The sequence below is a fragment of the Mustela putorius genome, unplaced genomic scaffold, assembly GCF_011764305.1.
Source record: "Mustela putorius furo isolate JIRA1106 unplaced genomic scaffold, ASM1176430v1.1 tig00003866_pilon_pilon_pilon, whole genome shotgun sequence".
In the NCBI taxonomy this organism is placed as follows: domain Eukaryota; kingdom Metazoa; phylum Chordata; class Mammalia; order Carnivora; family Mustelidae; genus Mustela; species Mustela putorius.
This window is the reverse complement of record NW_025422018.1, coordinates 1,849,580-1,875,607: the sequence shown is the minus strand read 5'-3', so window position 1 is coordinate 1,875,607 and position 26,028 is coordinate 1,849,580. Positions and strand designations below refer to the sequence as shown.

Below are 26,028 nucleotides of genomic sequence, written 5' to 3'. Positions count from 1 at the left end.
TTTTTAAAGATTTTATTTATTTATTTGTCAGAGAGACAGCGAGCGAGAGCGAGCATAGGCAGACAGAGTGGAAGGCAGAGTCAGATGGAGAAGCAGGCTCCCTGCGGAGCAAGGAGCCCGATGTGGGACTCGATCCCAGGACGCTGGGATCATGACCTGAGCCGAAGGCAGCTGCTTAACCAACTGAGCCACCCAGGCGTCCCCACAGTCGTATTTTTAAAAAGATTTTATTTATTTTGAGAGACATTGTGAGTGGGGGGAGGAGCAGAGAGAGAGAGACTATCTCAAGCAGCCTCAGTGTAAAGACTGACACTAGGCTCAATCCTAGAACCGAGATCATGACCTGTGCCAAAATCAAGAGCTGTACACTTAACTGACTGAGCCACCCAGGCACCCCACAAATTACAGTAGTATTAATAGTATGTGATTTTTCCTACCAATAGAAATCAGGTATTTTCATACCATATTGTAATTATTGGATATATATTATTTTTGTTTTGTCTTTTTTCCCCCCTAGCAAACCTTGCTGTGAGAACACAATGTTAAACTCACCAAAACAGATGAATATTTATACTTTTGCCACTGTGCACCAGAAGTTCAGCTGGCTCCATTTCTGTTCATTCACAGCCTCCAAAAATCTCTCTATAGTTTATCCCCTCTAGTTTAACATTCCTTTACCCACTAAAATGTTAAAATCTTAGGGATTTCAAATGTACTATCTTCTACAACATTTCTGAAAAAACAAGACAAACTCTTGTATAAAGCCTTGGAAACACTGTTTTTTGTCTTTAAGTCAATTCTGAATTCTGGCAAAAATTTTGTTACTCTCTGCTTATTAATGAAGCTAGAATCAAGGAAAAAAGCTCATCTATAATAGTTTTAAACTTTATTATCAATACACAGCACACAAACTAATAGGTATATTTTTTGTTCCAAGATACATTCACATTAGTCAGATTTTTTGATTTTAAAGATAAAAACAGACACACCATTTTATATCTTTTGTTTTCCACCAACATGTTTATAGTGTCAAAAAGTCATTAATTTTTTATGATCAGATCTAGAATCTATAACAGGTATATGGTAACATAAACTATACATAGTAATACCTGAGCTGTCTTAATAGAGATGTTGTAGAAGAAAGTTTACTTCTGCCCATAAATATGATGACATCTCCTGATAAGCTTTTAAGAAATATTTGTCATATCATATGATTTTAAAAGATGAGAAGGCAGTTATATTAAGAGAAGAGCATTTAAAAAGAGTATACTTCCATTTCTTAGATTTTAGTATTATACATTTTAATTTTTCATTACAAAAGCAAAGGATTTTAAACTAATAGAAATAACACATACTACTTAAAGTCAAATATCTCATTAAGGTTTGAGTCTAAGTAGGAAGGAAACCCACATTTATCTGATTTTTAGTATATAAAATCCTTGAAAAAGCATATGCTTTTTTGTAGAATTAGCATTCTAAAAAATACTGACAGTAATAACACTCTATCAAATCGTACACAAATGGCAGCTATATAATTTGTATGTTTAACAAGTTAAATACATGTGTTTCTTAATCTCCTGATGAACTACCTCCAATATCAATATTAAGGAATTCTTTAATTTTATCATATAGTACCAATACCAAAGCACCCCCTGTACCACGAAGGATATTGGAGAAGGCACCACGAAAAAATGCACTGATTCCCTCATGTTGGTATATCTTCACAAAGCAGTCTAATGTTCCTTTGTATTGCCGTTCCACCTCACCACTCTATACAAAAGAGGACAAATAGTTTGTCATTATTTTACTATCTTTCATCTTAAGGTAGATTTTTTTCAGCACTAAGGACACATAAAATTAACACTGTGTTGAATAAGTATGCTGCACTAATGGGCATATATAGAATATAGTACCCAGTGGTTGAAGAATACTCATATTTCTCTGATATGAAATATGAGTATTCTCATGAAATATGAGAATATTTCATGATATACTCATATTTCACCTAAAAACTTATCATATATTAGGCTTAACAAACTTCAAAAGATGGTTATCACATACTATTATTTACCCTCTCACAACATTGCAGTTAAATGAGAAACTGACAGCAAAAAAGATAACTAGTTAACTATCAACTGTTTAGATACTAAGTAAAACACATCTTAGAAGATATTTAAAACCTAATAATAACCATAAAACTCCTTAATAAATTTGCAAGATGCAGCTTGAGTGGTAAATTATAAGAAAATTAATGACTTTGAAATATTAGAAAGGAAAAGCTAAAAATTAATGAGCAACCTGAACATTTTTAAACCAAAAGAAAGTAGAAATAAGAAAGTACAGCAGGGGCGCCTGGGTGGCTCAGTGGGTTAAAGCCTCTGCCTTCAGCTCAGGTCATGATCCCAGGGTTCTGGGATGGAGCCCCGCATTGGGCTCCCTGCTCAAGCAGGGAGCCTGCTTCCCCCTCTCTCTTTGCCTGCTTCTCTGCCTACTTGTGATCTCGTCTGTCAAATAAATAAAATAAAATCTTAAAAAAAAAAAAGAAGGAAAAAAAAGAAAGTAGCCAGCAGAAATTATGGAATTAATGAAATAGGAAATAAATACAACAGAAAGCATGCAAGGTCAAAGTTAGTTATTTGAAATACCTTACTGACAAATTTCTAGAAATACTGAGGAAAAACAAGAAAATGTCCCAAAATTATTAGAAACATCAAATGTATCATTACTGTAGATGATCCAGAGGTTAAGATGATATTAACAACTTCATGATGCCTATTTTGAAAACTCAGAAGAAATGGACAAGTTCCTTAAAAAGTATAATTTACCAACAGAATAAAAAAAAACATTAGAATAATATATGAAATTCACTTAAGTAATCTAATCAGTTGTTGAAAATCCTCATATAGAAAACCATGTGTCCAGATAGCTTTATATGTGAGCTCACTAAATATTCAATTTAATTCCAATCTTACAGAAGTTATTCTAGAGAAGAGAAAAAGTGGAATACTCCACTATATATTTTATAAGGCTTTAGGCTAGGACAATACAGGAAAGAATAATTACAAACTAAAGTCCCTGAAACAATGCAAAACTCCTAAACAAAAACTAGCCAATCAAACCCAGCTAAAAATACAATACATAATGATGGGTTTATATTAGACATATACGGTTGGTTTAGCTTTGGAAAACAGATAAATGTAATTTATTAACATATGGAAAAAGAAAAATGAAATCATCTCAAGATACAGAAAATTATCTCAACAAATATACAGAATCACCATTCATGATTAAAAGCTGTTGTAACCCAAAACAGAAAGGAATAGTCATAATCTGATAGAGGATAACTACAAAAACCAGACAGCTAACATTAAATGATGTAACTTTGAAGGCATTCCTATTAAGACTAGCAAAAAGGTTGTTAGTTATTACTTCTTTAATACAGTAACACTGAATCATAGGTCTCAGCCAGTGCAGAAAGGCAAGAAAAGGAAATAAAAGGTACAAGAACTGATAAGAAAGAGAAAAAAAACCTAGTATTATTCACAGATTATATACCTGCGTGTAAACAACAACAACAACAACACACAACTTCAGAATGTACATATAGATTAGCTTTTGTACTTGGGTTTAACAAAAAAATGAAAATAGAAAAATTAAAGTACCATTATGGGTTTGCATTATATCCTCCCAAGAATTCATATATTGAAGTCCCAATACCCAGCACCTCAGAATGTTACTATATTTGGAGACAGGGTATATATATATGTATATATATATACATATATGTATGTATATATGTAAGTATTTACAGTGTATGATTTGTTTCAGAGGTACAGGTCTATGATTCATCAGCCTTACATAATACCCAGTGCTCATTACAACACATACCCTGACCAATGTCCATCACCCTGTTACCCCATCCCTCACCCATTCTCCCCTCCAGAAACCCTTAGTTTGTTTCCTAGGATTAAGAATCTCCTATGGTTTGTCTCCCTCTCTGGTTTTGTCTTGTTTCATTTTTTCCCTCTCTTCCCCTATGATCCTCTGTCTTGTTTCAGTTTTTATAAATATCAGAGAGATCATATGATAAATTGTCTTTCTCTGACTTATTTCACTTAGCATAATACCCTCTAGTTCCATTCACATTGTTGCAAGATTTCATTTTTGATGGCTGTGTAATATTCCACTGTGTATAGTATCTTCTTTATCTACTCATCAGACAGGGTCTTTATAAAAGTAATTAAGATTAAATAATCTTGTTAGGGTAGGCCCTAATCCAATTTGGCTATCTTTATAAGAAGAGAAACAAAAAAAAGGACCATGGAAGACACAAGGAGAAAGCTATTTACAAGCCAAGGAGAAAAGCCATCAGAAGAAATCAACCCTGCTGGACACCTTGACTCAGACTTCTAGCCTCCAGAACTGTGAGAAAAAAAATTTCTGTTGCTGAAGCCACCCAGTCTCTGTTGTAATATACACATGTATCTAATATACACATGTATCTAAAGCCCCATACACTCACAATTTTTTTCTGAATTATTTTGATAGTAAGTTACAGACTATCATGTTCCTTACCTTTAAATACTTCTGTGTGCATTTTCTAAAATTAAGATTATTTTCTTGCAAACCCAAAGTATAGTTAACAAAATCAGAAAATATAACATCAATACAATACCATTCACCTAATCCAGTCTGTATGCAAATTAATTTTCTATTTAAAAAGGTTTTTCAATGTATTAAACTAGAGCTAGATATAGATCAAGAGGAAACACACATATAAAAGGAGTAACTTTAAAAACAGTCTATAAGTGAATAATATAATAGGTATGCTTTACCTTTTCATGTGGCCTACAGGGTTCTCCAGGACCAATTTGCAGACATAAAATGAGGATGAGGATAATAATAGTAACTACACCTCATAGCATTGTTTTGAGAATTAAATGAGTTAAAGTGCAAAATGCTTAGGACAATATCTGGAACACAATAAGCATTATATTACTATTCTAGCTTTCTGGCCTCATTATTTTTATTTTCAATTGCCCTCACAAACCCTATCATCTGCTACTCAAACTATACATCTACGTATGTTTTTTCCCCTCTACTTAGAATATCCTCTCATTGTCTAAAGAAAAAAATCTATTTATAGATATTTAGCTCTCCAAGGGGCTACATCTGATCACTTTAAGCATTTAGGTATCCTTCTGTTGTGTTCCTGGGACTTATGCGTATTTTTTTTAAGATTTTATTTATTTATTTGATAGAGAAATCACAAGTAGGCAGAGAGGCAGGCAGAGAGAGCGGGAAGTAGGCTCCCTGCTGAGCAGAAAGCCCGTCATGGGGCTCGATCCCAGGACCCTGGGATCATGACCCGAGCCGAAGGCAGAGGTTTAACCCACTGAGCCACGCAGGTGCCCCTGCACATTTCTTTTTAAACCATTAACCATATGCATTCAGTGCTATGCTATTGATTTGGAAGCAGGTTCCACCTTATTTTTATTTGGGTTGTCATAACTTAGCATATATTAGGCACTTAAATATTTGCTGAATAAATGAATGTAACAAATAACATCAATGAAGACTGAATGTATCAAAATTTTGATTTGGAGATTTATATGTATTTATTTTTAAAGATTTTATTTATTTATTTGAGAGAGAAAGAGCAGGGAGGAGGGGCAGAGGAAGAGGGAGGGAGAATCTTAAGCTCAACACAGAGCTCAAGCTCACGACCCTGAGATCAATAACTAAGCAGAAACAAAGAGTTGGACACTTAACCAGCTACCACCCAGGCACCCCAGAGATTTATATTCAGAACACTAAGAATTTTAAACAAGTTTTCATCCTTGGAATTAAAAATTATTTACTTTTGTTAAAATATGTTACAACTAATAACAACATATGGCAGTGGCTTGTGACAGGGTTTGATCTATTTAGCCTAATATTCATTTAGTATAGACATACTCTTCCCATCCCTGACACCCCCCTCCACCTTTCAAACAATATGTTACAGGAGTGGAGGGCATTTCTATTCTGATAATAGAAGAATTAAGTTTTGCTGGATGATGGCTGTTTTGGGATAGGAAAGGATATAAGACAGAGCACAGCACACATTTATTTAAGTAAATAAAACAGATGACCTGCCTTTCAGCCAGAATTTCTCTAAAATTTGAATAAATTATACTTGAATATAAAGGATATTGGAAAATTCAATTAAACTCACAAATAATATAAAATACCTGCATCATCATGCGTCTTCTAACTGTGTCAAAGGGATAAGAAAGAATTCCAGAGCATGTGGTCACAACTTGAGCAATGAAAAAGGAGACAAGAAATGGGGTTTCCTTTGGTTTTGGTAATAAGCCCTAGAAAAGAAATCAACATGTCAAGTAACCATCTAAATTTCCAAAATATCTTAAATTCTTAAGTCAAAGGATAACTCCTATAATGCAAGAGGGTTCTATTATACTTAAAATGCAATAAAACACAGTTGGATTTAATATGGAAAGATTAAAACAGTATCAGGAGATCAATAAGAAAGAAATATGCCACACATGGCTTTACTTTAAAAGCACATCTGAAAAAAGAAAGCATACTTGCTATTACCAGAGATTTGCTATTAATGGCAAACAGTAAGGGAAATAGCTGCCAGTGACCAAACAAGTTCTTAGCTCTTCCTCAGAGTTGAAAAATAATTAAATAATGCCTGATATTATCATTAACAGGTATTTAATAAACATCTTTAAAGCCCTAAGCTAGTGAAGAAACACTTCTAAATTTCATAACTACTACAGGTGATAATAAAGAAAAACAGAGGAAGGGCATACATAAAATTTTCCATGACTAAATAAACATACATAAGAACTTGTTAATTTCCATTAATCTGTCTAAAAAATACACAAGAAACTGAAAATAACATGCCGAGACCACAATAAAAATAATCTATAATTACTAATGAGGGAAGGCTAAGACAATATGTAAAACATATAAATTTCCCTCAAGTTTTAATCTTATCTAGTAAATAATACTAATATTAATTTCCCTGCTTCCTTTTGTAAGAGACTGTGAGCATGGGATTTTTGTTTGCCACTTAGCACAAATTACTTAACTATTCCTAGGTTATCTTTAAAATGGAGATATTAAAAGCTATCCTAGGATATTGCTAGGAAGTATTTAACAAAGTTCGTAGAACTAAGTAGTAACTATAAATTTTATTATAATTTTCTTCTTTCCTACCTTATGGAAATATGTTAAAATCTGAAATAAAAAGGCAAATTGCAGAACAACCTGGAGAATACAATATAGAATCTAATAGAACCCAACTGATAACTGAGCTCTAGAAGCATTTATTACATTTAACTAATTAGTTATGCCTTGCCTACTTTTTAAAATGATGAGATGGTAAGCTGATTATCCTCATGTAAGAAAGTGATAATGAAGTGAATGTAAAATCAGAAAAACTGTTAGAAGATGCCTTTCTATATACTAAAGATTTTATTTAATTATGATGTAAGGCTAATTAATTAGCACGTTTCCTATTTGCAACATGATGTATAGTGAGTCTGTCAGTGGCAAACAGCACAAAAACTTAATGTTTGTGTTTATGCTTTATATCTAAAGTCAGATCCATAACGGAATTATAATTCAATAAGGTTATGGCAAAGTCACAATTGAAGATATTCTATAATGTTTCTTATTTCATAATTTATTTTGATTTCTAAAATTAAAAACAAAAGTTCATAGCTGAACAAACTACTAGTTAAGACAATAAAAAGAAACAAACCATGTATTTAGTATATGCCAGTTAAATCCCCAAATTACCTTAACTGTGTCATATGCTCCAAAATAGGAGGCTCGGTACACAATGATACCCTGAACTGAAACACCAAACCCTTGGTACAAACCAACAATTCCGTCTGATTTTGCTATTTTTATAATACAGTCACCTAAACCCTTGAATTGTCGCTCTTCAGGACCTAAAATAAAGCCATTTGAAATGTATTAGCAACATTATATACATTATATATCAGATAAACACTTTAATCAAAGTAAATTAATCTTACCGATTTAAAATATCTTCTTAAACTGCCATTTAGAAATTTTTCTAATAAAAATGGACACAAATCAAAATCCTCCCATTTCTTTAAAGAGAATTAAGGTTTCAAAAATATCTTAAAAGATTTTAACTGAAAATATTAATCGCTTATAAAAACAATCTAATTCAAGCAATTTGCCTGGCTTAAAACATTTCAATAAAATTACCAGAAGCTACTGATTGGAATTCAGAAAATACTTGGGAGTGAAAAATTCTATGACTTGCTTCAGTTGAAAGGCAAAAGACAGACACAGTAAAAAAACAAAGTTAAAAACTACCAGTTATGGACATTGAGGAGGGTATCTGCTATGGTAAGTGCTGTTAAGTGTGTAAACCTGGCGATTCACAGACATGTACCCCTGGGGCTAATAATACATTATATGTTAATAAAATATTAAAAATTAAAAAAAAACTACCAACTTTAAGAATCATTAACATTTTAGATGAGTTATTATATTTTAATAGTGTTTGCTGGTTTTAATTTTATCTTCCCTTCACCTAGAACTCCTTGATAATAGTTTAAAAATATTGTATATAAAAGATAGTCTTCAAAATAAACTAAATTCTCCCAATTCTGACAGAAAACTACCGAACTAAAAACAAGATACAGGAATTTTTGTCACTTTCTTAACAATAACAAGAAAATTTGAACAGCCAGTTGAACATGTTAGATGTAACTCATTATTTTCATCTTTGCTCAAACTGCTATGACTTCTGAGGCATTTTTTTCTAACCAACTTATCTAAAACTGATGTCACTCCCTGCTCCTAAATATTTTTGTATGTCATTTATTGCTAAATGACAGTATATTTTGGCCATTCATTCGTTTTTTCATTACTTGTGTCTTCCCCTAGATCATAAAGTACCCAAGCCATGAGCTCCATGTTTTTTTAAAATATTTTTAAAGATTTATTTACTTATTGATTTGACAGAGAGAGATAGAAAGATCACAAGTAGGCAGAGAGGAAGGCAGAGAGAGAGGGGAAAAGCAGGCTCTTCGCCGAGCAGGGAGCCCAATGCGGAGCTCGATCCCAGGACCCTGAGATCATGACCTGAGCCAAAGGCAGAGGTTTAATCCACTGGGCCACCCAGGTGCCCCGAGCTTCATGTTTTATATGGGGTGTCTATGTGTATGTCTCTCATCTTATATCTGAGGCAGGCCTTGGTCCCAGCAGGGACTCAGTAAGTATTTGTTGAATAAACCTCTGCTTTCTTAGGAAATTCCACTAAAATGGTAATAAAAGAACAAAACAGGTTTAAAGCCATACAGGCAAGAACAGTACATGGCAGAGAATGAAAACCACAAATTTTAGCAAAATGGAAAGGAGAAGGAGGAGTAGTAACTCACTCAGATTAGAAAAAGCTGAAACCTATGTTCTTGCAGAGAGAAAAGCAAGCTTCTCTCTCAGAAAGACTTAAAAATTAGAAGAACTAAGTATTGCTCTTTCGAGGCCCCCCGGGTGGCTCAGTGGGTTAAGCCTCTGCTTTCAGCTCAGGTCATGATTTCAGGGTCCTGGGATCAAGCCCCACATTGGGCTCCCTGCTTAGCAAGGTACCTGCTTTCCCCTCTCTCTCTGCCTGCCCCTCTGCCTACTTATGATCTCTGTCGTCAAATAAATAAATAAAATCTTAAAAAAAAAAAATGTATTGCTCTTGCAGTGAAAACAAAGTAGCATCTGGATGCTCAAAACCTCATCCTTGAGCTGCCAAGTGACTTACTCCTCTGCCATCCTCAGAACTGAACACAAGGCTCCAGACTGAAAGGGGCCAATTGAGCTACTTCCACAATTGCTGAAAAAGCCTCACAAGATATACCATTGTGAAATGTCAAGATCATCAGGGACATAAGGTAATTAAAAAGGAAAAAGTCACATACAAAAGAATTAGCAATTAAAAGATCATTTTTTTTTTTAAGATTTTATTTATCTGACAGAGAGAGAGAGAGATCACAAGTAGGCATCGAGGCAGGCAGAGAGGGAGGGCAAAACAGATTCCCCACTGAGCAGAGAGCCCAACACGGCTTGATCCCAGGTCCTTGAGACCATGATATGAGCCAAAGACAGAGGCTTAACCCACCCTCTCAGCCACCCAGGTACCCCAGGAGATCAGTTTCTTAAGAGCAATATTAGAAACAAGAATCCAGAGAAATGCTTTCAAAATTGTGAAACAAAGTAACTTTAAAGTATAATTTTACATATGGCCAAACATTAAGTAAAAGGGTAAAACAGACATTTTTTAGACATGTAATATCTCAATGTATCTCCTATGCACTCTTCTCAAAAATCTCAGAAAGCTATTAAAGAGCATAATCTACCAAAACAAGAGTATAACAACAACACAGAAAGATGTGATACATAAAATAAGTAAGGTGAGAGACAAAGGGAATCTCTAGGATAAGAGCTGTATATGTAACCTAGAGAAGAGCCATAGTTGAAACAGGAATAAGTTCAGGTGGCTCTCTGGGAAAAAACTGGAAGTGAGTTAAAAGAAGTCTTTGCATTTGCTCTCTTGAATCACAGTGCTGGCCTTCCCCTTCCTTCTTTCGAGGGAAAAGAAAAAAGTAGTAATCTTTAATCTCAAGACTTTACTATTTAGTTGAAGGTAAGATTTTTAAAACGTATTTCATGCTGTCATCATAGCAAACTCTACAATAAATAACGCTTCACTCAAAACACAAAGAAGGGAGAGTTAGTATTTTTGAAAATCTTGTACCTTTTCCAATATCAGCACCTAATCGGGTTCGGGCAAAGTCTAGCGGATAAACTACACATAAGGATGTTGCTCCAGCAGCTCCACCAGAAGCCAGGTTTGCCAAAAACCACCTCCAGAACTGAAACACATTAATTAAAAAGTGGTTATTAAACTGTAGAATCTGTTTAAAATTCTTATTTTTATGAAGGTTAAAAAGTCAGATTTATAAACTGTTCTTTTAAAGTAAACGTCTGTAATAATGTATATCATATTATCCAAAATATTTCCCTTCATGTCCATGAAGCCTTTGTTTCTTTCCAGGCAGCCTGGGAGATACAGTTTAAGTGCTGATATAAAGAAATTCCAACATATTTTAATTGTCTGTAGCAAAAGTAGCCCAAATTAGCAAATAAGGCCACATATGATAATCATCTCTTTAGACTATATAAACTTTTTGTTAATACTCGTATTATGGTTAAAATGTCAGGGATCTATGGAGGCTTTAGTTGAACCTTTTTTTTTTTTGGTATGGGGCAATAATACTTCATAATGCTATAATTTTACTTTGTAATTTTATTAGATATTTAAGCAGCTCAAAATTTAACAGCTCAAAAAATATAATATTTTCAGCTGCTAACATGAAAATTAGCAGAAATCAATTATAATATAGTTGAGCAGCATGTAACTTAGGCCTTATGGATCTACTGGTTCACATGGATTGTTGAGGTTCTTTTTCATAAATATTTTAAATCTGCCCTGCTTGGTCCAATAAACTGCTTTTCAACATCTAGAGCTTACTGGAGAAGAATATTTGAATTGGAGTGGTTATAGAAAATCTAGGGTATAAGGCCACTGTAACCATTTAAAATACCTTAAAATGAATAATATTCTAATCAAGTTCAGTTTCTTGCTTTATGCTCTGACCTTTATTTCTAACAATAGTTTTAAGTCTCAGATAGCTTTGGAACTCTCAATTTTCTCTTGGTCTAGAAGGACTTTCCTAACTTTTTAAACAAAAAATTACTAATTTATACTCTAATTCAAATTCAACTTCTTCCATAAAACCTCTGATCTCTAAACCTACCCAAATCTATATGTAATCATCTCTTTCCATAAATACTTCAGCTCTCAAGAGAATTAGAAGTGAATCCTCTGACCAATATGTAAAATATGTCAACATGTTCTAGATTCTCAATTTAAATAGTATTTACAATCACTTCCTACTTTCAATTTACAAGTATTTATATACATGTCTTATCTTACCTCATGCAGACCATAAATTTCTTAGAGTCAGGATTATTATTATTTGTTTTACTGAGGTGTATTTATACACCATACAATTTACCAATGTAAATTTGCCATACAATCCAATGGATTGTTAACATTTTCATATTGTTCAACCATTATCAATTTCAAAACATTTTCATTAGCTCCCCGCAAAAAGCCCTATACCCAACAGAGTGACCAGAAGTCACCCCACATCCTCCCCATGCCCCTGAGTCTGAGGTAACCATTAAGCAACTTACTGTCCCTATAGATTTGCCTATTATGGACATTTCGTACATATGGAATAACACAGTATGTAGTCTTTTGTGACTGACTTCTTTCTTTTAACATAATATTTTCAAGGTTCATCCATGTGGCAGCAGGTATTAGCATTTCATTTTTAAAAAAAGATTTTATTTTTTTATTTGACAGAGAGATAGGGAGAGAGCTCAAGTAGGCAGAGCGGCAGGCAGAGGTAGAGGGAGAGAGAGAGGCAGGCTCTTCAATGCAGGGCTCGATTCCCAGGACGCTAGGATCATGACCTGAGCCCAAGGGCAGCCGCTTAACTGACTGAGCCACCCAGGCACCCCCCTTTTTTAACTGCCAAATAAAATTCCATTATATGAAGTTACCACATGTTATTTGCCCATTCATCAGTTCTTGGACATTTTGGTTGTTTGCACTTTTTTGAAGCCAAGATTCTTAATTCATCCGTATATTTTACAAAACAAGTTATGGGCCTTGCCCAAAAGTAATGGTAATGCGTTCAATAAATGAGGTACTGATAATCTCACATATTGTCCTCAGACTATCATGACTTCTTTTCAGTGAAACTCATAGGTTTTTATGGGTAGACATGTTTCATAATCACTCAGAGATAATTAGATCAGGAGATTACAACTGACCCCAGGATAGCTAATCCATAATCTAGTAGATAATCTGTAACCTGGTAGAAAAAATGAGTTGGACCAAAGCCTGTTTCTTGGGAATTTAACTCTAAAATTCTATGCCAATTAGCAGTATGGACAGAAATGGAAAATGTATTAAATAACTATTTTTAGGTCTCAGTCTTGAGACTGTTGCAATCAATAGATCCTCTTCCAATAAAAACCACGTATGTATAAACACACTTTTAATGGTTTAAGGTATTCTTTAAAAATTCATGGATCCTGGGAAGGCAGATCAATGACTTTCTGGGTAGATTATCATATAATTTATTACTCAAACTATGACACTTCTGACAGTGGAAGGGGGGCTTTGGAAAAAATGACACAGGCAGGCAGAACATATGTAAGTAATATGGCCAACTTTCTGACCAAAGAAAGGAAGAGGGGAGGAGGAAAGACTGAAGGGAACAAGGAGGAGGAGACAGGAAGTATCTATGTTGAATCATAATCTTGCAAGTGTTCGTATAACAAAAAAAATCTATCCCTTCAAAATTACGCTTGAAAATAAAACAGACTCAAAGGAGGTGGTACATCAGTAGAAATGAGAGTTTTAATTATTGTAAGTCAGTAATTTCAGATATTACTATATCATAAAAGGAGAGGGCAAAGAGAAGAGTCGGCAGGGAGAGGAGGTTGAAAGAATCTGAGGGTTTTGGAGGAAAATAATCTTGTTTATTTTGTAGACAAATAGATAATCATGTTAATGGACTCAATGATGCACTGAAGAACAAATGCTCTAGAAGCGAAATTGTTTCTTACAAAGTTTGTCTGGGCAGGAAAGAGCTAGAAGTTCAAGTCTTCCCTGTCAAGGGTTATATTGGAAGCTACTAAAAGGGGGCAGAGAAACATTTTGTGCCCAGGCTCAGCTAAGTTTCACTCAGTGTAGTCACCTCAGTTGACAGAGAAAGAGTCCAGTTGAAGAATCTAAGTCTGGGAGTTAGACCTGAACAAATGGTTTGGACAAGTGCTCTCACCTCTGAGTCTTGTTTTCCTTCGCTTTACATCTAAGATAAAAATAACTACCTCAAAGAATGAGGTGAAAATTCAGTGAAACGGTATATAGTAGGCATATAGCTCCCATCATGGTGGTGGTTGTTATTATTATTTAAATTAATAATGGAGCTGGACGTGGAACCCAACATGGAGCTTGAATTTACAACTTTGAGATCAGGACTTGAGCCAAGATTAAGAGTCTGATGCTTAATTGACTGAACCACCAGACACCCCCCCACCATGGTTATTTTTAAAAAACTTCTTATTTTTAAATAATTGCAGATTCACATGTGTCCTAAGAAGTGATACAGAGAGAGTCTATAAACCCTTCAACTAACTTCCCCTAATATCTAGCATAACTATAGTAGAGGAAATCAACACTGATAAAAACTTATTCAGATTTCACCAATTTTACGTCTATTTGTTCTGTGTGTGTTAAAATATATGCAATTTTATCACATATGCAGATTCATGTGACCACTGCCACAGTCAACAGTTCCGTGATAAAGATCTCTCGATGCTACCCTTTTATAGCCATAACCACCTCCCTCTCTTCTGGCAACCACTACATTATTTTTATCTTAATGATTTTAACACTTCAAGAATGTTATATAAATGAAATAAGAAAGTAAATTTTGAGATTGAGTTTTTTTTCACTTAGCTTCCAAAGTTGCTACACGTTATCAAGTTTGTTCTTTAAAAAATTATAAAATATACATAAAACGTAGCATTTTAATCTTTAAAAAAATTATTTATTTATTTGAGAGAAAAACCATGCAGGGCAAGGGGCAAGGTGAGAGGAAGAGAGAAAATCTCAAGCAGACTCCCCACTGAACATGGAGCCCAACCTGGGACTCTACCTTAGGACTCTGAAATCAGGACCTGAGCCAAAACCAGGAGTCAGGCATTAAACCCACTGAGCCACCCAAGTGCCCCTGACTTTAGCTATTTTTAAGTGTATAAGTCAGTGATAATAAGTACATTCACAATAACATAAAAATATTATTCTTCTTGGGGTGCCTGGGTGGTTCAGTCGGTTAAGCACCCGACATTGGCTCAGGTTATGATATTGGATCTCTGGGATGGAGCCCCGAGTTGGGATGCCCACTCATGGGAAGTCTTCTTGTCCCTCTGCTCCTCCCTCGTTTGTACTCTCTCTCAAATAATAAAATAAAATAATTTAAAAAGAACCAACACATCACTACTCTCTAATTCCAAACCGCATCATCCCAAATAGAAACCCTGTACCCATTAAATAAAACTCCTAGTCTTTCTTCCTCTTAGCCTCTTATTCTACTTTTTGTCTCTGTGAATTTGCCTGTTCTAGACATCTAAGTGGGATCATACAATATTTGTCTTATCAAAAGTTTGTTCTTCTTTATTGCTGAAAAGTATTCCATGGTAAAATGAACCATAATTTAACCATTCACCTGTTGGAAGATATCTGGGTTATTTCCAGATTTTGGCCTATTATAAAATAAGCTTCTACAAACACTGTGCACACTGGTTTTTCTGTGAATGTAAGTTCTCATTCTCTGGGATAATGCCCAAAAGTATAACTGCTGGGCTGTATAGTAAGCACACATTTAGTTTATAAGAAACTCTCATCCTCTTTTCTAGAGTGGCAATTATCATTTTACATTTTCACCAGTAATATATAAACAGTGAATCTTGAAACAGTTAAAAAAATAAAAAAATAAATAAAATCACACACACACACAAGAAAGAAAGAGAGAGAATAATCTAGTTTCTCTACATCCTCACCAACATTTGGTATTGTCACTATTTTAGCCATTCTGATGTGTGGGCAATGATATCTCATTGTGGTAGATCAATCACTTTTTTTTTTTAAAGATTTTATTTATTTATTTGACACAGAGAATTCCACTCCAAAATAGACAGTGCAAATTATTAATTAAACATTTGTTAATGAAATATAAATGGTGAGGGACACCTGGGTGACTCAGTTGGTTAAGGGTCTGCCTTCTGTTCAGGTCATCATGATCCTAGGATCCTGGGATCCAAGGATCCTCAGGCTCCTTGCTCAGCAGGAAGCCCGCTTCTCCCTCTCATTCTGCCTGCTGCTCCTTCTGCTTGTGTTGTCTTCTCTCTCTCAAAATAAATAAATAAATGAATAAACAGATCTATCTTAAAAAACAAAAAAAGAAATATAAATTGTGAAAAAATGGGAATAAGGGATATGAAAAGAAATTTTAAAAGGCAGCAACAAAGGAATGTTCCACAAATAGCTGCTTTTATAAAAAAAAAAACCTCCTAGGAAAGCTCAATTGTTTGGTTGGCTTGCTGGGGGAAAGAGAAAGGAAAAAGGGGAATAGAGACTTTATAAGGGTAAAAGGACGACCTTAAGAGTAAAGTAGGTGGTATAGTGTATATGGAAGCAACAAAACAAATAGAAATCTAAACAAATGCTATATAGTTCATACAAACAGGAAATTTTGAAATTGAAATTCTGTAATCAAGGGAGTGACTACCTTGAAAAGAAAATACCTTTTCAATAAAAAAAAAAAAGAATCCTCTAACTTCAATTTGTTGCTTTTCTGTTGTTTGATTTGATATTCTTATGCACTTTAATCTCACCTAAATAGAGCCTTAGTCATAAAAATGAAACAATATACTTCTTTAGGAAATTAATTACCTCATATATATAGGAATACAGATCTGTTGACTGTTTTTTTGGAGCTCTCCTAGTATAGAAGAATAGTGATTATAACATGTATGTTTTAATTATTATTCCTTCCACCACTCAGCACCTCCTCCCAAATAAAACAATATAGGCTAAGGCAAATTCAACTATTCCTTAGAAAATAATAGATATTAAAATGTACTTACCTGCTTTTCTTTATTAACTCCAGACATGAAAAGTTGTTTGTATTTGTCCTTAAACGCAAAGTTAAGAGCTTGTGTTGGAAAATATCGGATAACATTGGCCAAATTGCCACGCCAAAAACTGAAGAAACCTATCAAAAAAACACATTAAATACAAACTTGTATTATCATTTTAAAAATTCCCATAGTTTTAACAAATTAGTTATTTGAACTATCTAAAACTTACACTCTTTCTCATGAGAAAAAATTAAGTCTACATGTGAATCCACTGAAGAAAAAAGGCAGTGTTAACTCCATGTACCCCATTTCAATTTTGTTAATTTCCAGTAAAAAGCCTTAAATACCTTAGAGTCTATGGACTCATCATTTGAATATAAGGCTTTTTACTAGGTAGAAAAACAGCTTGCTAAAGCTAGTAACCCTTACTCTCATTTCCAAATCAGGATATGCAGTTTATATGGTTAAAACAAAATTGGTTTGTATATATACTTAGGAGAATGAGAAAGCATTAAGAATCTAAAGTGGGGGTGCCTGGGTGGCTCAGTCGGTTCAGCATCTGATTCTTGATTTTGGCTCAGGTTATGATCTAAGATTGAGCTGCGCATGGGGCTCTGTGTTGGGTGTAGAGCCTGCTTAAGCCTCTCTCTCTCCCTTTACCCCTGTCCCCCCACCCCACAAAATGGAGTCTAAAGTATACTTACCTTTACCTTCTGGAACCTAGCCAGAAAAGAGATCAATTTACAATTCAAGGCATTCTCCAGAGGCCTGATGGAGAGACTGAAGAAAACTTTTCAGGTCAATAATCTTCCCACTTCAAATCTCCATGGATTGACCAATCCTTAAAATTCAGTCATTGTGTTACCCCTATAATTCAGAGCTACCTTTATAATCTTTATAATTGAGCTGCCCTAGAATACAATAAACTATCTCCTCAGCAGCCATAGTTGTTTCTACTATATTGCAAATTATCCAATGGTTTGATCTGGCTACTCTAGTCCCAACTTGGAGAATACCCAGAATCAGTCTTCTGATGATAAAAATTCAAAGGAAAATAATCTCAGTTGACTGGGCTGATGCTCAGAAACTGAAAGTTTTATTTAACAAATAATTTTTGGGGGGAAGAACACAGAATCTCTGTGAATCCCAACTGCATGTAAAGCAATTGAAAAAAATAATTTTTTAAAAGATTTTATTTGTTATTTGACAGAGATCACAAGTAAGCAGAGAGGCAGACAGAGAGAGAGGGCAAGCAGGCTCCCTGCTGAGCAGAGAGCCCAATGAGAGGCTCTATCCAGGACCCTGGGATCACGACCTGAACCAAAGACAGAGGCTTTAACCCACTGAGCCACCCAGGTGCCCTTGCACAAAGATAATTAAGGAGCATAGTTAATAGCCAAGAAATAATCTCAGTACTCACAACTGATTCAGTTTTTACTAAGACATGGAACATGTAACGCTAGATGCTACCATTTCCTGAGTGTTTAGTATGTGCCAGGCACTGGCCAAAGGTTGTATATTTCATTTAATCACTACGTTAGGCTTACAAAGTAGGTTCTCCTCTACTACCCATATTATACATGCCAAACTGAAATTTTAGAAGTTTAAAGACTGTCTACAGACATGGTTAATAAATAGCCAACCAGGATTTAGTCAGGTCTTGTATCTAGTAACAAAACTCTATTCCAGGTTTGGGTTTCTGAAGAAATAAATCCTAAAAAGTTTTAAGATTATGAAAGCGTGGTAAATAAAGGTCTTTTAAAAAAAAGGAAATGGATTATTATAAAACTTTTGAGGCAATGTTAACAAAAATGACAATACTAAATTCTAGGAACTTATTAATTTAATCTTCATAATCTCCTATGAGGAAGGTATTATTCATCTCTCCATTTTAAAGATGGGGGAATGAGTTAAAGCAGAATTTCTAAGGCAGACAGAAGTTAAGTTACTTGCCTAAGGTCACTTAGAAAATTGTAGCTCTGGAATTCAAACCCAAGCAATCTGGCTCAATAATTTAGTCCCTTATCTACAATACTTTTCCATATATACTTTAATCAAGTGAATGTTTTCTGTACTAAGAAAGGTCAACTCTTTTTCTTTAATGAAAGCAAAATAAAAACATGAGAAATGTAAGCTAATTATAGAAGAATATTTCTTGCTAGTTTTGGCCACATTGAATTATTGAGGGAGATTGGTGAATCTAATTTTTGGAGGTATTTTTAGTGATTTTTAAGTTCTTTCTTGTTAATGAAAACATTTAAGAAAACATTTGTATTTTCTAACAGGTTAGACCTCCAAAACAGAAATACAGAGAATAAAATATGACTGTGTAAATACTGAAGAATGATAGGATTTTCTAGACCATGGTTTATAGTAACACAACGACAGATTACTGGCAGAGAACAATGTCAATTTTAAAAGTATGAAAAAGAACATATTGCCTGGAAAACTGCCAATATGATCAAATGGGATTTAAATTGAAGAAAAAATCATAATTGTTTATATTTTTTAAACAAATGATTTTTTTCTTCAATTTAAATCCCATTTGATCATATTGGCAATTTTCCAGCCAAACTATGGAAAGAACCTAGATGTCCATCAACAGATGAATGGATCAAGAAGATGTGGTATATATACACAATGGAATACTATGCAGCCATCAAAAGAAATGAAATCTTGCCATTTGCGACAACATGGATGGAACTAGAGCGTATCATGCTTAGCGAAATAAGTCAAGCAGAGAAAGACAACTATCATATGATCTCCCTGATATGAGGAAGTGGTGATGCAACATGGGGGCTTAAGTGGGTAGGAGAAGAATCAATGAAACAAGATGGGATTGGGAGGGAGACAAACCATAAGTGACTCTTAATCTCACAAAACAAACTGAGGGTTGCTGGGCGGGAGGGGGGTTGGGAGAAGGGGAGTGGGTTTATGGACACTGGGGTGGGTATGTGCTTTGGTGAGTGCTGTGAAGTGTGTAAACCTGGCGATTCACAGACCTGTACCCCTGGGGATAAAAATATATGTTTATAAAAAATAAAAAAATTAAAAAAATATATAAACAATTTAGAAAAAGTGCCATGTTATGAAAAGATATTACAATTTCCATTTTATACATGACTTTTAAGTATTTATAGTCATTTTGGAAATGGCTCACTCAGCTGAATGTTGCTGAGATATTATGGGCTTTAGATTATGAGTTATTAGTAATAATTCTATAATTATGATTACAGTCTAAATTAGTATTTATTTCACAAAAATAGTGCCATATGGGGTACAGGGGTGGCTCTGTCAGTTAAGCATCTGAGTCTTGATTTTAGATCAGGTCATAATGTTAGGGTTATGGTTGTAAGATCCAGCCCCCACATCAGGCTCCATGCTCCACAGAGTCTGAGATTTTCTTTCTCACTCTGCTCCTCCCTACCAAGCATGCTCACTTTCTATTTCTGTCTCTCAAATAACTAAATCTGTAAAAGAAACAAGTGTCTGTAAACTAAATCTGTAAAAGAAACAAGTGTCATATATAAAGCATTAAAAAGATTTGTAACTTTGGCTAATGAATTAAATACAAGGGAAGATTTTGATGACAAAGTCATCTGAAAACTAACACAAGACCATGACAGGATGCTGGATTTATGAGTCAAGGGGTTTGCTAGAGTTGGCTGAAGAACATATTCTTTTTAGCAAATTTGCATGGAAAAAAAAAACCCTAAAAAATTCATCAAAACAAATGTCAATGTCTCAATGAAAATCTAGAAACAAATAAATCCCTAGAAGTATAACAGGAAAACTGATTTGTCTTAATGGGTTATATCTGAAAAAATATAATCTCACATACATAAAATACTTTTGCATATATTTCAAAGAATTTATGGATTCCCTGAAGCTACAGTGTTAGGTTACGAACTACTCTTTTAGGGGACTTGGGTGGCTCAGTTGGTTAAGCCTCTGCTTTCTGCTCAGGTCCTGGGATCAAGTCTTGTGATGGGCTTCCTGCTCAGTAGGTAGGCCTGCTTCTCCCTCTTTCTCTGCCCTCTCCCCACCCCAGTGCTTATGCTTGCTCTCAAATAATAAAATCCTAAAAAAATAAACCTTTTAATTTTATCCTTATATACATTTTCCACTATACACTACTCTATTGTGCACATTTGTAAAATATATCCAAAAGAGAAATTAAAGGATGAAATAAAGATTTTTCACTTAAAAACCTCTTATTTGGTATCCAGTATGTAGCAGACTTGCTGGGGATAGCATTAGGAATAAATTTTGTGGTCTTATGGAGCTTATATTTTGAGGGAGAAGGACCAGGGAGACAGACAATGAGTAAATAGATATGTCAAGTGGCTGTAAGAACAAAAATACTATATGGAGATGGAAGAAGAAAGAAAAGCTATTTAGACATGATGGTTGGGAAAAACTTCTGGCTAAGAGATATCAGAGCCTAACTTAGCATTCATTAGAACAATTAAACAATCTTTTTAGTTATCTTACTAATCATGATGTTTTCATACCATCATTTATTACATATCTCAAGGCACCCTTAGGATAATGTTCATTCTTAACAACAGTATACATAAAGCTATATTTCAAATAGTCTTCTTGATAATTTCAAATATTCAAATAGTCTTGTCTCTATAAATCCAATTGAGCAAACATAAACTATGTTTATTATATAATAATTGAGGAAGGATACCTGTCATCCCCTCTCCGGTGTATAATTCATATTTTTTTCCAGAATGCCTTAGTTTCCACGGCTATATAATTCACATTTGGCCCAGCACACGTGCCAGTGCCAACTCATATACCAAGTATCATAAAGTTTATTTTCCCATTTTATTTAAAGTGAATGCCTAATATTTTCTTTGCATACCCCAAAACACTGTTTTCAAGATATAAAAACCTTATGGATGGTCAGAAACTCCTAAAAGAGAAAAGAGTTCTGGTAGGTGCTTAAAAATGAACTGCATAGATCAGATCTTTAAAAGATTAGGTTTACAATATATTAAGTAAAACAATTATTTTAATTTAGAATATGCTTTCATATATGCATATTGTGCCCAGTGAAAAATTATTGCATAGACACCAAAATGTTAACTGTGGTCATTTTAGTAGTCATTTGTTTTACTCTGTACTTCTTTATATTTCTAACTTTCTATAATAAACATGCTTTATTTCTATAATAACGGTTTAAATAGAAATTAAATGCACACAAAGTTGGAAGGTCCTACAACGAACTAAAGAATAGAATAAATCTTTAAGAATACCATCAGCCAGGGGCGCCTGGGTGGCTCAGTGGGTTAAGCCGCTGCCTTCAGCTCAGGTCATGATCTCAGGGTCCTGGGATCGAGTCCCACATCGGGCTCTCTGCTTGGCGGGGAGCCTGCTTCCCTTCCTCTCTCTCTGCCTGCCTCTCTGTCTACTTGTGATCTATCTCTGTCAAATAAATAAATAAATCTTAAAAAAAAATTAAAAAAGTTAAAAAAAAAAAAAAGAATACCATCAGCCAAGTTAAATCCAGAAGCTTTTATAAGCCAAAGAAATCTTATAAGAAGTATGAAAAGTACCCAAAGAGATGTTTAATGCAAAGTTCAAAGCTTTAAAATGAAGAGATCTGTCTTTGGGGTACAAACAAAGCAGAGATAAGATAAGAAGACAGTTTGAGAGCAACTACTTGTGCCTTATGAGTTCATTCCCTCAGGTTCATTTCATGTTGTCTGAAGAAAATTTATCAGTAAAATTAGAGCAAACATGAAACACAAAAGAAACTTCAGAACCTTTGAGATGAGGATGTGTCTTGATTTTCAAAAAAGCGACAGAAAGTAAATTCCAGAAAATAACAGTTTCAGAACTTGATTGCCTAGTAAAGTTCCAGTGATTTACCACAGTGATTCTCAAACTTACCAGACTCAAGTTCTCTATATAGAATACATATTTTACAATACTCCCTTTACTATCTAGCACAGAATTCAAAGACTGTGACCTCTTCAACAATTTTTTACAAATCCATATAATGCCCTCTCTACTACATAGGAAGAAGAAATAGACATTTTAAATAAAATAGGTATTTTAATTAGTAAATTGGTGAAGTATGACCACACCATAGACAAAACAGGCAAATGTTTGCTTCTACTTAATAATGAATGTTATACTTAAGATACATTTACATTTCTTTTAGAGTGCTTAATAAATATATTTGTGTATATAAATGTGCAACCATCATGAATTCAAGAGTAAAGTGGTAACCAAATGTGAAAGAAGAATTGGTGAGTTTTCCCAATACTGAACAATTCTCAATATAATTTTTTTATTGGGTGGGGGGAGGAGGGCAGAGGAGGGCAGAGGAAGTGGGAGAGAGAGAATCTTAAGCAGGCTCCATGCCCACCTGGTACAGAGCCCCACACAGAGCCTGAAATCACGACCGGAGTCAAAATGAAGAGTCAGACACTTCACCAACTGAGCCACCCAGGTGCCCCTTAGTACACTTCTTAATAAAACAAAGTACAATATTCCCTCTACTCACATGGCAACTGCATTTCTGGAATCAGTGAACATGGAAACAATGTTCCAGATAGTTTGTGTTTATAAGCAAATCAGAGTTAGGTTCTAGGCTTAGAAAATCATAAACAGGTTTTACTGCTACAAGAATGTCCAGTGGAGAACTGAGTCATTCAGGTTGTAGAATAAATGTTTGTTGTGTAAGATGGCCATGTACAGCAGCAGGATGTTTATCACCCTTGGCTTTTGCCTTTTACATCATTGGAATTAGGGATTACAACCTTCTATCTTTGTGCTAAACAAAAAATTCCCTACAAGATTGTAACATATACCCCTAGATGGCAATATTATCCCTGTTGTGAATTCTAATCTCTTAGCACAAAGCCTGGTCTAGAAGAAAAGAAAACATCTTAAAGTTCTGGCTATAATCATCTCACTGGAAAGTAAAGAAAACAGGGACTGGAATACTATTCAAAATGATCTCAATTTACAAGAGCCATATTGAATATGTATAGGTTTAAATATCATTTAAAACACTCAAAATATAAAATAAGTTAGTGCTGATCAGCACAATCTGAGCAGGATATTTAACTTTACCTTACTAAATATTTAAACCAGATTAGCTAATAATAGAGTCCCTTACTTCTCTGAAGAGGTCTTAGAATGTCAGCCAAGAAGAGATAGGTTCCCATTTTTCCTTTAAAAACCCTGAGGGAAATGGGAAGCTTACTCTGATAAACGGGAGTGGAGAAATGTGAAGCACAATGAAAGATCTGAGCTCAGCTCCCCGGATGGGCATGCTCAATTTATGGCTTAGATGATGCCTTAAAAGTCACACTCAGGGGCACCTGGATGGCTAAGTCCATTAAGTGTCTGCCTCTGGCTCAAGTCATGATATCCAGGGTCCTGGAATAGGGTCCTACATCCAGCTCCTTGCTCAGCAGGAAGCCTGCTTCTCCCTCCACCTGTCATTCCCCCTGCTTGTGCTCTTGCTCTCAAATAAATAAAATCTTAAAAAAAAATTTACACTCCACCCTAAATACTACACTCAACAGCTCAAGAGGAGTTGTAAGTACATCCCTAGGGAAAGAATGCTTTTCTCATGGAAGAGCAACCATTGATTTAGGAGTGGAAGAAAAGGATGGCACTGGAGTTGAAACCACTTCACTTCTCATTCAGAATACACAATAAATAGACCTATTTCCTTTTTAAAGTTTATATAGAGTTTTCAACTGAATACAACTACATGGGTCAATTATAGAAAATTGTTGGTAAATTTATCCTCTTACCTACTTAGCTAACTTAGGAGCCATTCTGTAACAGGAGGGGTATTTAATGGCTAACAAAGCACTTTCATTATTTTTTCCTTGACATCATTTCAATAATACTGGAAAAACTCTCCACAATGAAAACATACGAAAATTTTAATTAATGCGGGGCTGATGCAAAATACTACTGTCTTTAAAATTTTGATATTTTGTTCACTTTGGATTTTTCGCATTTTGATTTATACCATTTGTCTTTTTGAGTTTCGGGGGGGGTCCTCCACAAATTTGTGCAGGGGTGAATGCCCCTCTTTAGTTTCCGCCCTGGTCTTCAGTAGTTCTCAAGAATAAACAGAACCTCTTTCACTGAGTAGGAACTAGAGTACTGGGAGGCTCCGAGGCTTCCGTATTTGGGGTACTTCTCTTAAAAGTACTATTTCAACAAAAACTTAAGCACCTTAAAGCACCTGTTAACAGAAAGCAAATTAACCTAATGGCATCTCCCTCGATCCTGGGAGGTCAACCACTTTCCTTCCGAGGCAGGCACAACTGCACCAAGGTGTCAATCCTGATGTTGAGGAGAAACAAGAGAATCTGGGGCCCGCTCCTACTCAGGACTGACCACGTGGCAGGCCTCGGCTCGGGGAAGTGTAGCCTCCTAAGACCGGTGAAGACACTGACTTCTCAACGGAGAAGAAAGAAACTCCTCACAGACCGATGCGGCTGCGGTGCAGTCCATCCCCTCTCGCTCCATCCCCTCTTCTGGGACGCCGACCTAGAACGGGTAAGGCTGGCACCATCGCCGCCGGTACGCACCTTGCTCTCGGGGAATCCGCACCAGGCAGTCCACCATGCCTTTGTACTGCGTCTCGGCACTGATCTGCTTGGAAGACGCCTGCACCTGCAGCAGCAGCTTCACCCGCTCGATGGGGGCCACCGCGGTCTTGGACACAGCCGCTGCGACCCCGCCTGCCAGCAGGTCCTTCCCGAAGGACGCGGGGTCAAAGAGCCGCTTTTCCGACTTCTTCTCTTGCTTCGTCTTCGGAGGTTCACGCTGCATGGTGGGGTGATGGAGGCTAAAAACGGGCAGCAGCTGTGGCAAAACAAGCCTGAGAAGGACGACGAAAAGCAAGCAGAAAACCGCCTCGGCGTCCTCCTGGCGGGAAAACAGCGCTCAGGATGCCGGGATATCAGCGTGCAGGGCCCGGGTTCCCGGAGCTGCGCAGGCGCCTCCAACCGCCTCCCGCCTCTGGCACCAGCCACGTGACTCCCGACACGTGGCTCCTCCGCGCCGATTTCTGCCGTGATAAACAGCGATGTGGGCTTTCCCTGCTGCCCGCAGGGTCGACAGGCAGGCGGGCGGTGGGGACTGAATCGCAGAGGTGCAGGAAGGAGCCTCGAGAGCTAGTCCAGTAAACAGGATATTTAGGAGCCA

General features: G+C 35.6%; 1 protein-coding gene across 1 annotated transcript; it reads right to left on the bottom strand.

Moving 5' to 3' along the window:
- Positions 1–209: 209 nt before the first annotated feature.
- Positions 210–25,793, bottom strand: SLC25A31 (solute carrier family 25 member 31). The gene is made up of 6 exons (XM_004747937.3): positions 25,410–25,793; positions 16,837–16,964; positions 10,802–10,919; positions 7,816–7,970; positions 6,234–6,359; positions 210–1,770 (listed from the first exon to the last, which is right to left on the bottom strand). The coding sequence occupies exons 1-6, from the start codon at positions 25,651–25,653 to the stop codon at positions 1,570–1,572; spliced, it is 972 nt and encodes a 323-aa protein (XP_004747994.1). The 5' UTR covers positions 25,654–25,793; the 3' UTR covers positions 210–1,569.
- Between the last annotated feature and the right edge of the window lie 235 nt (positions 25,794–26,028).